Genomic DNA, 16,097 nt, shown 5'->3' on the forward strand with positions numbered 1-16,097 from the left:
CTTAAAACCCTGAGTTACTTTAAAATAAAAAAATTTTTGTTTAAGAAAACAAAAACATGCCGTAAATATCCACGGTAATTCTAACTTACCTGATACTGAGCCATCAATGCCAATGGATTATTATTTTGACTGTTATCAAATGTCAAAACATCAAAAACTCCAACACAATTTACTCGTAACCTTTAAGGATCAGAGAATTAAAAAAATAATAATTAAATATTTCTAATTATATACTAACGAATATTTATTTAGCATTTCCTCTCATATTAAGAAGGACTCTAACTTACATCTGAATGCCCACCCTCATGTAATCTCCACCAGCCATTTTAGAGATAAGGAAATGAAAAGTCAGGAGATATCAAGTAATATGCCTTCAATTATAAAGTCAGTAACTAATAAAGTCAGGATGATTACACATGCTTTTTTTGACTAACAGATCAGTCTCCTTTTTAATCACTCCAAGTTGTCTGTTAGTTACTCAGGAAAGAAAATTAGTCTCCTAATACTTTCTAAAGATGTACCAGGCATTCTAAGCATTTTACATGTACTAAGCCATTCAAATCTGTCAATGAATTTATGAGTCAGGTACCCTAAAATAAGGAAAATGGAGTTAATAATAGTACCTGTCTAATGAAGCTGAAATGCTAGGCAACTTGTTGCGGACATACAGAAACCAAGAGAGCCAGGATATGAACACAGGGAATCTGGTACCAGATCCTCAGTTTGTTATGCCATGCTGCCCAAGCAATTCCCAAAATTTTGGCTACTCACAACTAGGTGAAGTCAAGGTCTGTGTTACTTATCTCTATAAGTCAATTCTCAAAGCATGAGACTAAGCCAACAGCAACAACTAGGAACTCATTAAAAATGCAAATTCTCAGGTCCCAATACAGACTTACAAAATGAAAAATTGGGGGTACAGGGTAGATCCCAACAATCTGGTTAAACTCTCCAGGTGATTCTGTTTCATGGTAAAATTTGAGAACCATAGTTTTACATTAAAAAGTTGTGCTGATACTGCTTCTCTATTCCCATAACCCTCACCCCATATACCTTTCTAATTTTTACCAATATTTTTGGTAAACAATCAGGTATTTCATTAAAAATTCAACATTTTCTTTTTAAACTTACAAATGCACTCAAAAGTCACAGGAGTTCTTCTGGATAACTATACAACAAACCTTCACATTTTGCTTACTGTCATAAGTTAGATGATCAATAAACTAAAACTAAAACTCAAAAAGCTAATACCTTGTTTTGCCCGTTATCAGAATCTTTGTTGGGTCCATAACTCGACATGCCAAACCTGCTGTGTGAATGGTTCGCAATGCAGAACTCAGCTGGACAATGTATGCCCAAATAAGAGATTCTGGTAATAATCCAGCATGCTGTCTAGGCAACGGTCCATCATGTTGGCCTACAAAACAAATGAATTTTTAAAATTGACATGTTCATTTAAGTAATCAACTAAAAGACTAAAATATTCAATCCAAAATTAACAAAGAAAATTCATGTATATCTGTAGCACAACATGTCAATATGTGTGTGTGTGTTAATTTTAGTGTATTACTAAGAACTTAAAAGAAATGCCCCCATTGTTTCTATGATTGAAATTATATTATTTTTACTGTTGGTAGCAGTTAAGCTCTCGCTGAAATGCTCTTTTCTGTGACCAAATAACTACTGGACAATAAACAAAAAATATTTTAAAATTTACCAAAAAACTACAAATTCTCATTAAAAACAAGAACTACAGAGATTGTTACTTTATGTAAAAGATGAATAATTACAGTGTATCCTACTGTTCAAACTTATGAGAGTTGTCCACTCTTTGGCTCTAAGGAAGCAGAAATCTCCACAATCACTTAAGTTGAATGTTTATTTTTCTTAGTCCACTCAACCTCTTCTACCTCAGATATGTCAATGAGATAGGATGATATCCAAGTCACATAAACAAAAATGCCAAACACTGAATGTTACTTATGGATAATAATAAAAAGCAAACATAATCTGATTATCTGTAAAAGGTAATCTTTTTATTCAAGTACCTCTTATAAGCGTTTTTTCATAATACCTAAATCAGAAGCAGCATATAAACTGAGTCAAAATTTTGTAATTACTTCAAGGAATACAACCTTATATTCACACTTATAAATCAACCTTTTCTGAATCAGATATAAAAGTAACATAGTCAAATACCTAATTGCAGAGAAAATAAATGATAAATATGTAATTATGGCTAGGGATAAAATTTCTACTTAGAAGCCCATACAAAATTAAAAAACTACCTCTTTGGACAGAATTGAAGATATCAAATCTAGAAAAAAGTGTTAGTATATTTTACAATGTGATTTAAAAAATATTTTGTGTTAATTAACTACAAAATACAAGAAAACAACAGATTTCCATAAGTGTATGTTTAAGGAAGTTATAACCATTCAAACAATATTTTAAAACACTGCAAACAGCACTGATGAAAACATAAATGTTAATTTATATTAAGTAATGAGTCAACACAAAAAACAAAATAGTTAAGATAAAAATAAGCTGGAGGGCTAGGTAGCGCGCTCGCCTGGCATGCGCTGGGTTTGATCCTCAGCACCACATAAAAATAAAGATGTTGTGTCCACCGAAAACTAAAAAATAAATATTAAAAATCTCTCTCTCTCTCTCAAAAAAAAAAAAAAAAAAAAGCTGGAAAAAATGCTATAAATGAGTGGATCTCAACAGGGAACATTTAGCAATGTCTGAAGATATTTCTGGTGTTACAACTGGGATACAGAAGATTGTTACTTCATCCAATAGGTAGATTGCCAAGCATTCTGCAAAGCAGAGGACAGCCTCCACAAAAATAATTAAACAGTCTAAAAAGTCAATAGTGTTGAGGTTAAGAACCCAGCTATAAATTAAAGCCAACAGTCATTTCACAGGTGTTAATACTAAAATAAACTTGAACAACAACCATATTCATCTATAGAAAGAGTCATACCACATCCCCTTCCATAAAATTATACACGTATCTACAGATGACATGGCAAAAGAAAAAAAAAAATGACCACACTACATGACCAGATTTTTAATGTGAAACAACCATGTAACCACAACTTTCTTCTTTTCAACTGTCAGAATGCAGAAAGCAAAATCACAAGTAAACTGAAGCAATATATTTTTGCTTGTCTATAATTAGTCTTAATTTAAAGGAGTTATAATCTGAAAGATACTATAAGGTAAACTCAAACTGGACACTCCCTTTAAGTTCTTTAAGTTACATATTCAAGAAAATCTTAACAAGATTAAAACTATAGTAAAGAATATGATGATTCTTTCTTGGCCTCAGACTAGAAAATGAGACCCTCCCCAAATACATAAGTTAATGGACATCTCAAAATGAATTTACTTTTTCTCTGAAATCATTTACATTTAAATAAACATTTATCAGAATACAATTAAAACGTCAATTCTTTGCAAAATTTAAATCATAAAATGATATGTTTAAGTAAATATTAGAAATGGGTATAAAAAAAAAAACATTGAAAATACTCCCTGAAAAATACTTGAATAACTTAACAGTAAACTATAAATCTATTTGAAGACTGATTTCCTAAACAACGTGGAATTCTATCTTTAAAATAAAACATTTGTTTAGGTAAGTATCACATAAAAGATTATACAGTCACACTGGACTGTAAGAGAGTCAATAACTTATTTTTAGAGTATAAAAAAGGCAAATATTTATAATAAATGAAAGGCACAATATGATATAAAATGACAAAAACCAAAACACTGCAAAGGGAAACAAAAATAAACAAGACTGGGAAGAAATATACCAATGATTTATAATATTTGTGCTTTGGTTATGAATTAATAAGGATTATTTTTATTTTTAATTTATAAATTTTCCAAATCATCCTTATTCAGAAAGCATTGTATTTTAAAAGAAAAAAAAACATTTTAAGAGGAAAAAAAAATTTAACATATTCCCAGTGATCACAAACATCAAATGTCTAAGTCATTCATAACTCACCTTTTTTTTTAATATTTATTTTTTAGTTGTAGTCAGACACAATACCTTTGTTTTATTTATTTTTTTATGTAGTGCTGAGGATTGAACCCAGGGCCTCGCACATGCTAGGCGAATGCTCTACCACTGAGCCACAACCCCAGACCTCAGTAAGTATATATAACACATTGTTTCCTAACTTGTCACAGATCAACTCCATCTATTTGAGATATTTCTTTTTTTAAATGCAATAGAGTCCTTATACTGAATGATTACAGGAATAAAGTTAACACATTTTTAAAAATATAAAACTACTCTTCTACCCAGCAAAAGTATTTGTCAGAATACAGTTTGCTTGCATCTTTTTCTTACCCCATTTTCTCTTTGTGAAATAGGAATCAGCATTAGGGTCATTAAAGTGTCTGCTCATCATAGTTTCTCCTCCAGCATGGAAATCATATGCAAACACAAGAGCTTAAAATAAAACACAAACACTCATTACTGAAATCTGTCTTCAAATAACAAAGGTTAAGACAGTCACAGTAAAAGTTACTCACAAGGCTCGGAGAATGCTTTAGTGGTAAATACTTCACGCAGGGTTACAATATTTGAGTGCTGAATTTTTTTCCACATATCAACCAACACCATGCACTTTGTGTTAACAAGACGAAAACCTGAAAAAGAAAGTTTTTCTACTATGTAGAAAAAAATGGTATCTCCCTAATATTCCATCAGAAATGTGAAGAAAATGCTATATCATACTTTTAAGGTACTTTTAAGATACTAATTTCCAAATGAAAAAAAATTATTATCCATTAAATTTATATACTAAAGAAATCAAGATATACAGGAAGGGTTAAATAATCTTAGCCTCAATAACATAAAAAAGGAAAATTTATTTTTCCTTACCATGTATCCTCCGAAGGCAATATGGCAGATCATCTTTGCTATTTACAGCTTTGTAGCAAGATGTAATATATCCAAAATTACTTGATTTCTGTATCCGGTTGGGGGGTGGCAGTGGTTCTAGAGGGAATAGGCTATGGTAGCTGTCAACTTCTGTGGGGACTGCTAGAGTAATTCACAGGAAGACAACTTTCAATTACAGATATTCAGACATTCATAAATCTCTCACAGAATAAAGAAATCAAAACTACTATATACCACTCCTGTATCACACACCCTTGTATTACAAATAGTTTCAGCATTTATAACAATTCTATAAAACAAACTGTGGTTTAAGTATCAATAAGATGGGCATTATAAAACAACCATAGAACAACTAAAGTTTATACACTCAAAAATATTTACCATTTTTATAGTATAATATGCATTTTTATCAGAAATAATTATACAATGAATTATCACTTTAGATATTAGACATTTTATTATTCTGTCACTGGATAAAATCAAGATAGAATGTTTTTTTCATGTATTTTACTTTCTACACAATATATTTTGACATGAATTCTTGTTTTTAAAGCATAAATAAATTCAAAACAAATCACATTAAGCTGGGTACTATGCTTACCCGTGTATACCTATGTATCTATAAATGTAACAACTGGTATCAAAACCAATCTTTAGTAAGTATAACTCAAGGAAATGACTTTCCTCTGCCACCACCAAAATAATTAAGAGGCAAATAATGAAGCAGTGCTCACTGCAGTTAATAGTGAAAATATAGGTAGTACAAATGCATTATGAATAGGGAACTGATTATAGACAGGTATTAGTATAGTCATTCAGTGGAATACCATGGCTTTAATCCCTAGCAAAATATAAAAAGGAGGAAGGGGGAACCCTTGACTGCCATGCTCTCCATGAAAATTATACTTAAGGATATGTAATAAATAAGAATTTACTCATGTATGCAGGGGTTTGTTTCTCTACAGATACAATAGGCAATTTACATTCCTTATCTTTATGTTCCCTCTTTTCTAGAACAAACATGTATTACGTTTATAATTTAAAAAGACAAGTTAGTGTTTTTAAATTTTTTTTTTTTGTTGTAGGTATACACAATGCCTCTATTTTTATTTATTTATTTTTATGTGGTGCTGAGGAGTAAACCCAGAGCCTCACCCGCGCTAGGTGAGCACTCTACCACTGAGCCACAAACTCAGCCCCAAGACGAGTAGTTTTGTAATGCTGTAAAGACAATTTTGGTTTCTAATCGGACAGCTTCTATTTTATTTAACAGTCTTGAAATACAGTCCAAGTATTTCAAGTGGAAAAATTATAACTGAACTGAGTATAAGCATAGAAAACAACCTTTATTAAAAAATCTTTACAAAAACAACAATAAACATGCTTAATGCTAGTTTCAAAATATGGCATTGCTTCTTTATAAAATCCTACAAACAAACAAAAAATAATAATCTATGACCTATCATTAGTAAGAAATACAAGTGAAACTCCATTAAGAAAACTCACTAATTCCAGAAGACAGGCTCAAAATGCTCTGTCTTTGCAAAATACTTCATGCTCACTATCTCTTAGTTCTCACAACAACCCTTTGAAGTGGGGTTCCATATTTCATAAATAAGGAAAATAAGAATTACATAGCTCAAAGAGGCAGCTGGGATACAAACCAAGGACTCTGATTCTTTGGTCTTTCTTACACTCCTAATACCTAGATGGCATTTTTGGCCATAGTGTAAAATAGAATAAATCAATGTCACTTTCAAACCTATGTCAAGTTCTATTAAAAGATCATATAAGTTAAGGATACACACACACAGGAACATAGTTTTAACTTTTGTCCATTTACTACTTTTCATCTGAATGGGCCATGTAATTTCCACAAAGAAATCAAATGATGGGATAAATTTTCTTTCCCAGCTATTTCATAAGGAGCATTTACTACAAGAAGTAATTAAAATTAAATCTACAAATGTACTAAGTACCTACTATATACTAGCAAACTTGTATTAATGAAATATGGGTCCTTACCATCAAGATGCTTAAAGAAAATAAAAGGATACACATAGATTTATACAAAACATAAAAAAGGCCATTCACCATGGCTTGATTCTTAAACTTTAGCACCCATCAGAATCATCTGGTTTCCATTCTGCATTGTTGTTATTTTAAATTTGTTTTTAGTTGTAGATGGACACAATACGTATATTTATTTATTTTTATGTGGTGCTGAAGATCAAACCAAACACCTCATATGTGTGAGTCAAGTGCTCTACCACTGAGAGCTCCAACCACAGAACCCATCCTGCATTTTTAACTGAGCCAGGTCTAAAATGGAACCTAGCATATGTAAAGTCTAGCAAGTTCCTAAAAGATAAAGGAAATGAGTTGCTGGTCAAGGGACTACACTATGGAACAACAAAGAAGGGAGCCATTCCCAAAGATACACGGAAAGATCTCATAAAATAATTGTCATTTTTACTACAAAACTGAAGGAAAAGACTGTTTTCAATTGGCTAAAACAAGTGGAAGGGATAAGCAATAAGGAGTAAACAGAAGAACAAACAAGGTCTACATGTGTTCACTGTTCTCAGGAATGGTGACCTTTCATATGGTAGGAGCATAAGGTATACCACAGAGGAGGCACAATAGAGATAAAGCTGGAATAGGTATGCTGGGATTAGATTATAAAGAAACTTAAATGCCATTCTGGAAACTTGAAATTTATTATGCCAAACAGTGGTATTCATATCACAAGTGTGACAGAGAATGAGTGAGAAACATAATCAACTAAAATCAACTGCACACCCTTAACCCTCTTATTCTGTTATCACTTTCTAGCAAGTCATGCAGAATTTTACAGGTTATATCCAAGGGGGTAAAAAAAATAATAATAAAAAAAAGCTGTGCTTCAGTGGAAAACTAAGCATTATTCTAAAGGATACCTCTCAGGTATCTGATTCTATGGAATATTTTTAAAGACTCTTTTATAGGTAACTGATAGAACTACAAAATAATTCTTGTCCAGTGGAGATTCCACTGACTTTCCTTTGGTGTTTAATAGGGATTACACTGAAGCTGTAGGTCACTTTGGGTAGAATAAACAATATTGATTCTTCCAATTCATGAATACAGGGTAATCTTTTTTCTGTCCTATTTCTTATCTTTCATCAATGTTTTATAATTTTCATTATAGAGATATTTCATTTCTTTGGTTAAATTCCCCCCTCCCCCTTAAATTTTTTTTTTCAGCTATTGTAAAAGACGTTACTTTCTTATTTTCTAGTTCAGACAGTTTGCTAATGGTGTATTAAAAATTGTACTGATTTTCTTATGTTGATTTTGGATCATGGAACCTTGCTGAATTTGTTTACTTGTTCTAACAGTTTTTGGGTGGAGTCTTTGAGGTTTTTATATGTAAGACCATGCCATCTGCAAATAGTGAAAGTTTGGCTTCTTCCTCTTTTTTTATAATATTTACTTTTTAGATGTAGTTGGACACAATACCTTTATTTTTTTATTTATTTTTATGTAGTTCTGAGGATAGAATCCAGGGCTGTACACGTGCGAGATGAATGATCCACAACCCCAGCTCAGGCTTCCTCGTTTCTAATTTGAATGTTCTTTATTTCTTTCTCTTGCCTTATTGCTCTAGCTTAGGATTCCCTGTACAATGCTAAACAAAAGAGGTAAAAGTGGGCATCCTTGTTTTATTCCAGACCTTATAGAAACAGCTTTTTGGCTTTTTTCCATTAAATACTATGTTAGCTGTTTGCTTATTTTATATGGACTTTATTATGCTGAGGTATATTCCTCAGTTTATTCAGCTTTTATAATGAAGGGATACTGGATTTTAAAGACAGGATTATTTATTGTTGTTCTAGTCTTCTTTGTTTTCAGTCCAATATAACACATATGCATAATAAGTCATGAACAAAGACCACCAGATCACTATTAGGCCCTACAATTATTATTGTAAGAAAAGCATCATAGAGGTAAAATCTAAGAAGAAAATTATGAGGATTACAAATGACAGAGCTTTAGTTTGGAGCACAATTTCTTAAATACTTTAAAACTAATGAATAAAAACGTAAAACTTTAGTTTCTTTTCCTCAAAGGACATAGATAATGACAGACTAGATAAAGATATTGAAAATATAAAATTTACTATTCAGGGTTCTACAACCTTAGAACTATTTACATCTTAAGCTGGATAATTTTTTATTGTGGGAAACGATATTATACTTTGTAGGATGTTTAGCAGTACTCCAGTACTCTATCCACTAGATGCCAGTAGCACCTTGCTTTTAGTGGTTACAACAGAAATCCTGAGGGGGTGAAATCATTCCTGGTTGAGAGACCCACTGATTGATGTATGAGAAATAGATTATGACTTCAAAGTTGAAAAGTATCAACTGACAGAAGTATGAAGTATAAACTAGAAAATGTAAACAAAAAGGACAGCATGATCCAAATATTAATAAAGGTTAGTCAAATAGTTAATATGAGAAAATGAAAAAAAATCAGAGTTAAGGAAGTGACAAAACAAATCATTTATTAAACTGCATTTGAACACGGTGCATGGGACTAGATTAACCATAACGTTTAGTTTATGATACTCAAATCTTGTCTACACATGGGATGCTTTTATTTAAGTATTCTTTTATATAAGTAAATACAGGTAGGGGTGTGTGTGTGTATGTGTGTGTGTATTTTAGTTGCAGATAGACACAATACCTTTTATTTATTTTACGTGGTGCTCAAGATAGAACCCAGTGCCTAACTCATGTTAGGCAAGCGCTCTACCATTCAGCCACAACCCCAGCCCTTAAGTATTCTTAATAATGTAGTAAGCATCTCAAATTTGCCAACCAAAAAAAAACTCAGGCTTTCTTCATGTTAACATACATTTAACCATATGGTCCTCTCTACCAATCTCTGCATTTCCTTTCTCTCTTTTTTAAAAATTTTTTTAAAATACTTTTTTATTTGTAGATGGACACAGTACCTTTATTTTGTTTATTTATTTTTATGTGGTGCTGAGGATCAAACCCAGTGCCTCACACCTGCAAGGCAAGTGCTCTACCACTGAGCCACAACCCCAGTCCTCCTTCTCTTTTTTATATAATTTCATAACATCTCTATAAATTCCTCAAAAACATATTGTACATATGCACATACAAAAATACATTACTTTTAGTTATTTAACTTTATAAGCGGGTATGTTGTATGTAGTCTCTTGCATCTCACTTTTTAACTTATTATAATATTACTGAAATTCTTTTGCATTGTTCCTTGTCAGTATACTTTCCTCATTTTAACTGCTATATAATATTCCCATGAAAATATCACTGAATTCTGTTACTCCAAATAATGTCTAATTACAGTTATATGGTCTATATGTAACACGTGTATTTTTTCTTTTGCAATTTTTTTGGCTTAATTTTTTTCTTTCTACTTGTTATTTTGTGAGGGTTTTGTTGGTTTTTGTTTTCTTCTTCTTTCTAATCATATGCCTCCACAATTTCTTTTTCTTTGTCCATTTTTGCCCTGGCTAAGGCCTCAAATACAATCTCAAAACTTTCAGAGATCATTAAGTTTTCTGCTCATCCAAAGTGGAAAGATCAGTCTTAAGACCCAGTCGTCAGACTCCTTTTAATTAGCAATCAAGTTAACACACACTAGTCTATGCTGAATTGGCAGCAAATATATTCCCACTACATTATCTATGAAGTTTTGTTACATTATGTCATATTTAATTTTTACAGAATAAGTAAGCCAGGGAAAGATATTTTAGCACACTGAGAAACATTAACAGTACAGTCTGAAAAAAACTAGGTTTAAATCCTGACTTAGTCAGCCATTTATTCTTTGGTCCTCTAGGTCAATTAATTACTTAATCTGTCGATTTCAATTTTCCTCATACATAAAATGGAGATGAAAATAACATGCCACAGAATTTTTCAGAGGAATAAAGTAAAACATGTAATCATTAATTGGCACACTGTAGTGTGAAATAATAATAATAATAATATAATAAGAAGAAATAATAAGAAATAATAATAATTACCTTCTCCTTATGTTTAAGAAGCTATACTTTAATTTCCCAAGACAATGATGTACTAGTACATTCTAAAATAAACTATTTATTTAAATAAACTAGAATACTGTGATATGTAGAACTAATTGAAATAACCTAGATGATCAGTAGCATCTTGGAATGCTTCTTATTAATCCATAAAAACATGTAGTATTATGTAAGAATTCAAATAGACTTTAAAAGGAAGGATGAAGCAATATGTATTTTACCTGGCATATCTGCTTGATCGATTTGAGCCATTGTTATTAAATGTCTGTTGATCAGCTCCTAAGAAAAGTAAATAAGTATATTGATATTTAAGCACAGCCTATCAAGTCTAGACTTCCTATTATAACTAAATAACCTAAGTAATAATTTTTCTGTTATGTGTACTTCTTAATACTGATAAAACAGTATTTCTCAATGTTAAAATATCTAAATTCCAGTCCTAGATAGACCTATCTGGAGTTAAATCTGGTTTTAAACAGCTAGGTTATACCCCACAAAATGAAGCCAATCTGGTGCTGAAAACTGAAGGTTGACTACTAAGATAGTAAATAATTCATTCTGAAATCACTATACTGGTACAACTTAATTCTGTGAAACAAAAATATTTTTGAGTAACTGAATGTAAAATAAAATTCTACTTATAATATTGATCTAGCTGTTTACTAAAAAATAAAACACTAAATTATTTTATAAAACTTACTTTAAAAAAACATTCTTTTTTAAAATGAAGCTTTTTTTCTGGGGCAAACTGTTTACTTTCGACCTATACCTACAGCCAAGGTGTTGATTAAACATTAGAGACTATTTAAGTTATATATATCAAATACCCATTCAATATATACCCATTCAATATGAAGGTAGCCCACTAAAATAGTTATTCTGTTTTGTTCTAAAATACAATTATTTAAAATTTTCTCAGAACAGGTATTCTTTTTTTTAAATGACAGCAGAATGCATTACAATTCTTATTATACATATAGAACACCATTTTTCATATCTCTGGTTGTATACAAAGTATACTCACACCAATTCATGTCTTCATACATGTATTTTGGATAATAATGATCATCACAATCTACCATCATTTATAACCCCATGCCCCCTCCCTCCCCTCCAACCCCTCTGCCCTATCTAGAGTTCGTCTATTCCTCCCATGCTCCCACTCCCTATCCCACTATGAACAGCCTCCATATACATATAAATAAATAAAAATTCGGCATTTGTTTTTTTGGGATTGGCTAACTTCACTTAGCATTATATTCTCTAACTCCATCTAACATTATGTGCAAATGTCATGATTTTATTCTCTTTTATTGCTGAGTAACATTCCATTGTGTATATATGCCAAATTTTTTTATCCACTCATCTACTGAAGGGTATCTAGGTTGGTTCCACAGTTTAGCTATTGTGAACTGTGCTGCTATAAACATTGTGGCTGTTTCCCTGTAGTATGCTGTTTTTAAATCCTTTGGGTATAGACCAAGGAGAGGAACAGCTGGGTCAAATGGTGGTTCCATTCCCAATTTTCCAAGGAATCTCCATACTGCTTTCCATATTGGCTGCACCAATTTGCAGTTCCACCAGCAGTGTATGAATGCACCCTTTCCCCCACATCCTTGCCAACACTTATTGTTGTTTGTCCTCATAACAGCTGCCATTCTGACTGGAGTGAGATGAAATCTTACGAGTGATTTTGATTTGCATTTCTCTAATTGCTAGTGACGATGAACATTTTTTCATAATTGTTGACTGATTTTATATCATCTTCTGAGAAGTGTCTGTTCAGGTCCATGGCCCATTTCTTCATTGGGTTATTTGTTTTTTTTAGAACTTAGTTTTTTGAGTCCTTTATATACCCTAGAGATTAGTGCTCTATTTGATGTGTGAGGGGTAAAGATTTGCTCCCAAGATGTAGGCTCTCCACATGCACAAAACTCAACTCAAAAATGGATCAAGGACTTAGGAATAAAATCAGAGACCCTGCGTCTGTCTAATAGAAGAAAAAGTAGGCCCTAATCTCCATCATGAGGGATTAAGCCCCAACTTCCTTAATAAGACTCCTTTGGCGCAAGAATTAAAATCAAGAATCAATAAATGGGATGGACTCAAACTAAACCAGGTGTTCTTAAATAAAATTTATAAATTCTAAATCCTACTTGTGTTAGAACAGCATATGTGATTAAATAGTCTGATCTGTTCATTTTCCTTTTCTTCACAAAAGCATATTAAGCACTCATTAGTTCTACAAATTCTGAAAGCATACCTGTCGGAGTTCATCAGCCATGAAGAAGGAAGGTGCATTTGCTTTTGGTTGCATATACGCAACATGAGGTGCAGTTGGAGGATAAATATGGTAGTTTGGAAATACCTAAAAAAGGTATGTGAGGGAAATAATAATCATCAATTTTTCTCAAATGTTAAGTTATATTATTGACTTAATAAAAGTTAATCTTTACATGAATACTAAATTTTGATACATTTTAAAACTTTAAATACAGTGAATTAAACACCTCAGAGAATAGCAATTAACAGAATTCTTTCTGAATAAACTATATTTAATTTTTTATATTTTAGGTGTAGATGGACACAACACAATGCCTTTATTTGTATGTGATTTTGAGGATCAAATCCAGGTCCCACCTGTGCTAGGTGAGCACTCTACCAATGAGCCACAATCCCAGCCCCTGAATAAACTATATTTCAAAAATCAATTTTAAAAAGTAAACGAGAAAACATTTCTTCAGAAATAATAACATTTAAGCTCCAATGAAAAGGTCAAAATAGCTCTTTGTCTCTTTTTCCTTATAGCTTTTCTTTTGTCTCTTTTTCCTTATAGCTTTTCTTTTGTCTCTCTTCTTCCCCCAACTCAAACTCAGTACTGAGGATTGAATCCAGGGGTGCTCTATCCCTGAACTATTATTATTTTGAGACAAGGTCTCACTAAGTTGTTAGGTTGGCAACTTGAGATCCTCTGGAGCAGCTGGAATTACAGTTGTGTGCCACCACGCCCAGGGCCACCTCATCCTTTTAACTAGAAGATTCGTTTCTTTAAAAAAATTAAATTCAGTTGTTTTCTGGCATCCTCAGATAATTATTCTGCTCTGAATTACAATTAGAAAGTGGTTTTGCAATATCTGTAAGGTTTTCTTTAACCTGCAACTGCAGAGAAAATAATACCTTTTCTCTTGCTTTGGTTTCCTTTTTATCAGATAGCACAGTTTGGCTTAACTACCTCAGGCTTGTTATAAGCATATTTTAAAGAATGGCTTGAAGGGAAAAAACATCATAAAATCTGTCATAGTTAATCTCTTTTAAAAATAGCAGACAGTTTTGTGAAAAAAGAACCTCTGTACAAATTTCTTCTTTCTACAAATATAATAAAATATAATAAAAATGTAAATAACTACAAAATAAAATACACCCCAAACAGGGTAAACCACTGTGGAATCTTTACTTATTCAAACTTCTATTTGGCAAGCTGTTCTGTGATAACTTTTAAAGGATTTCTAATGAAAAACAAACAAACAAAAAACCCCAAAACCCTCACACAACTATTAGTTATTTTTAAGAATTTTATATGATTTATAACTACTTCTATACATGTTTTCACATTTAATCCCCATAAGGTGGCTTGATATATTACTATTCTCATTTTATATTTGGGGAAACTGACTCAGAACTATAAAAATTCAGAGGAGTGTCAAAAACATGGTAAAACTAGGCTCTTAAAAAAATAGAACTCTGTTCTCTTTTCACTCAAATTATCTTTTAGTAAACTTAAAGAAATAAATTGCTAATCTGGGGGAATCAAAATCTGCTTACTGAAATACAAATATGCTTTTCATAAACCCATCATCTGACTGTTAAATGTCTATGATTTAAATCAGCTTCCATTATTTTAATGGAATCTGGTTCTATTACTCTTGAGCTCTTCACCTACTGTTTTCCCTTCAGTTAATTTTTCTTTAATGGACAAAATAATGAAGTTACAATTCATGTAACATGACAATGCTTTTTCTCCTCCCAGCCTCGCCACTCTCTTCCTGCTCCTCTCATTCCTGTTCTTTCTCCCTCCATTCTGACAACACTAATTCACTCTGAGAAGAAATGTGTCCTTCTGGGTATGTTGTTCTTCTCTTGGTCTTTTTATGCATGTTTCTTCTAGGTCTATCTCTTCCTATTTGTTTTATGATTCTTTTCTCTATCACCAATCTTTTAGTAGCTCTTTCCTTATCCAGAATCAATGCTCCCTTCGGTCTGAATCTTCTCCCTCCTTAGAAATGACCCATATTGTAAATCTTAGCACCATGTGTCATTCCACTATCCAGAGATCTAGCTATTAAAATTACTGCCTCATCTGAGGCAAGAACTGATCATTAGTTTTGTTTTCAGTAACAACTGATAAGATGCCATCTACTTATGGCAGATACCTTACCTTCTTCCTAGAGGTAAATCTACACAGTACCCATAAACAAGTCAATAAACATCAACTCTAGCTACCACAAATACTAGGTAACCCTGTATGCAAAACATGCCATGAAGCACAATAAAGTGTAAATATAAACTAACATCTGATTAAAGCCAGATTTATTAGGCAGAACTAACATCTGATTAAAATAAGAGTTATTAGGCAGAACCAGATTTATTTGAAAAGATGAGAAGACTGAGTAGAAAATGAAATGCTTTTTTGTATCTTAATAAAGATGGGTGGGGGGTGGGGGATAAAATCCCCTCCAGAACTTTCCTAAGAGTATTACAACTCCCTCCTTACTGCAGACATACCATTCCAGTCAAAGGTGCTGGAGTTGTGTCCGTATAGAAGTAAGTGGTCCCACCAACAGTTTCCTTCTGGATAACCTGACCAGAAGATGGAGTCTGAGAAACAGCATTATTAACAGGTGTAGAGGCACTAGAAGGCACCATATAACTTGCTGGATTTGGAGTGTGACTTCTTCTTCTGGGAGCAGGAGAAGTATGTGGAGTAATCTTGGGGGAATGAAGAGGGGAAGATCCAGCAGACAATGACATTCCTGAGGAAGATGTAAAAAAGTTTCTTAGTGGAACAGTAATTGGTTCAAGAGAAAA

The 16,097-nt window shown here is 32.3% G+C and overlaps 1 protein-coding gene across 8 annotated transcripts in view; it reads right to left on the reverse strand.

The window, feature by feature from the left end:
* Positions 1-16,097, reverse strand: part of Pan3 (poly(A) specific ribonuclease subunit PAN3) — a 137,654-nt gene that overhangs the window by 19,782 nt on the left and 101,775 nt on the right. For 6 of the 8 annotated variants that reach the window (XM_071611580.1, XM_071611586.1, XM_071611583.1 and 3 more), the window contains 8 exons: positions 15,795-16,042; positions 13,276-13,380; positions 11,234-11,291; positions 4,910-5,071; positions 4,558-4,674; positions 4,373-4,474; positions 1,252-1,417; positions 90-180 (listed from right to left, as the gene is read on the reverse strand). In XM_071611580.1, the coding sequence (XP_071467681.1) occupies positions 90-180; positions 1,252-1,417; positions 4,373-4,474; positions 4,558-4,674; positions 4,910-5,071; positions 11,234-11,291; positions 13,276-13,380; positions 15,795-16,042 (1,049 nt within the window). The remainder of the gene's footprint in view (positions 1-89; positions 181-1,251; positions 1,418-4,372; positions 4,475-4,557; positions 4,675-4,909; positions 5,072-11,233; positions 11,292-13,275; positions 13,381-15,794; positions 16,043-16,097) is intronic. The other 2 variants (XM_071611584.1, XM_071611581.1) reach the window with 1 other exon arrangement.

Source organism: Marmota flaviventris, chromosome 4, assembly GCF_047511675.1.
Source record: "Marmota flaviventris isolate mMarFla1 chromosome 4, mMarFla1.hap1, whole genome shotgun sequence".
Classification (NCBI taxonomy): domain Eukaryota; kingdom Metazoa; phylum Chordata; class Mammalia; order Rodentia; family Sciuridae; genus Marmota; species Marmota flaviventris.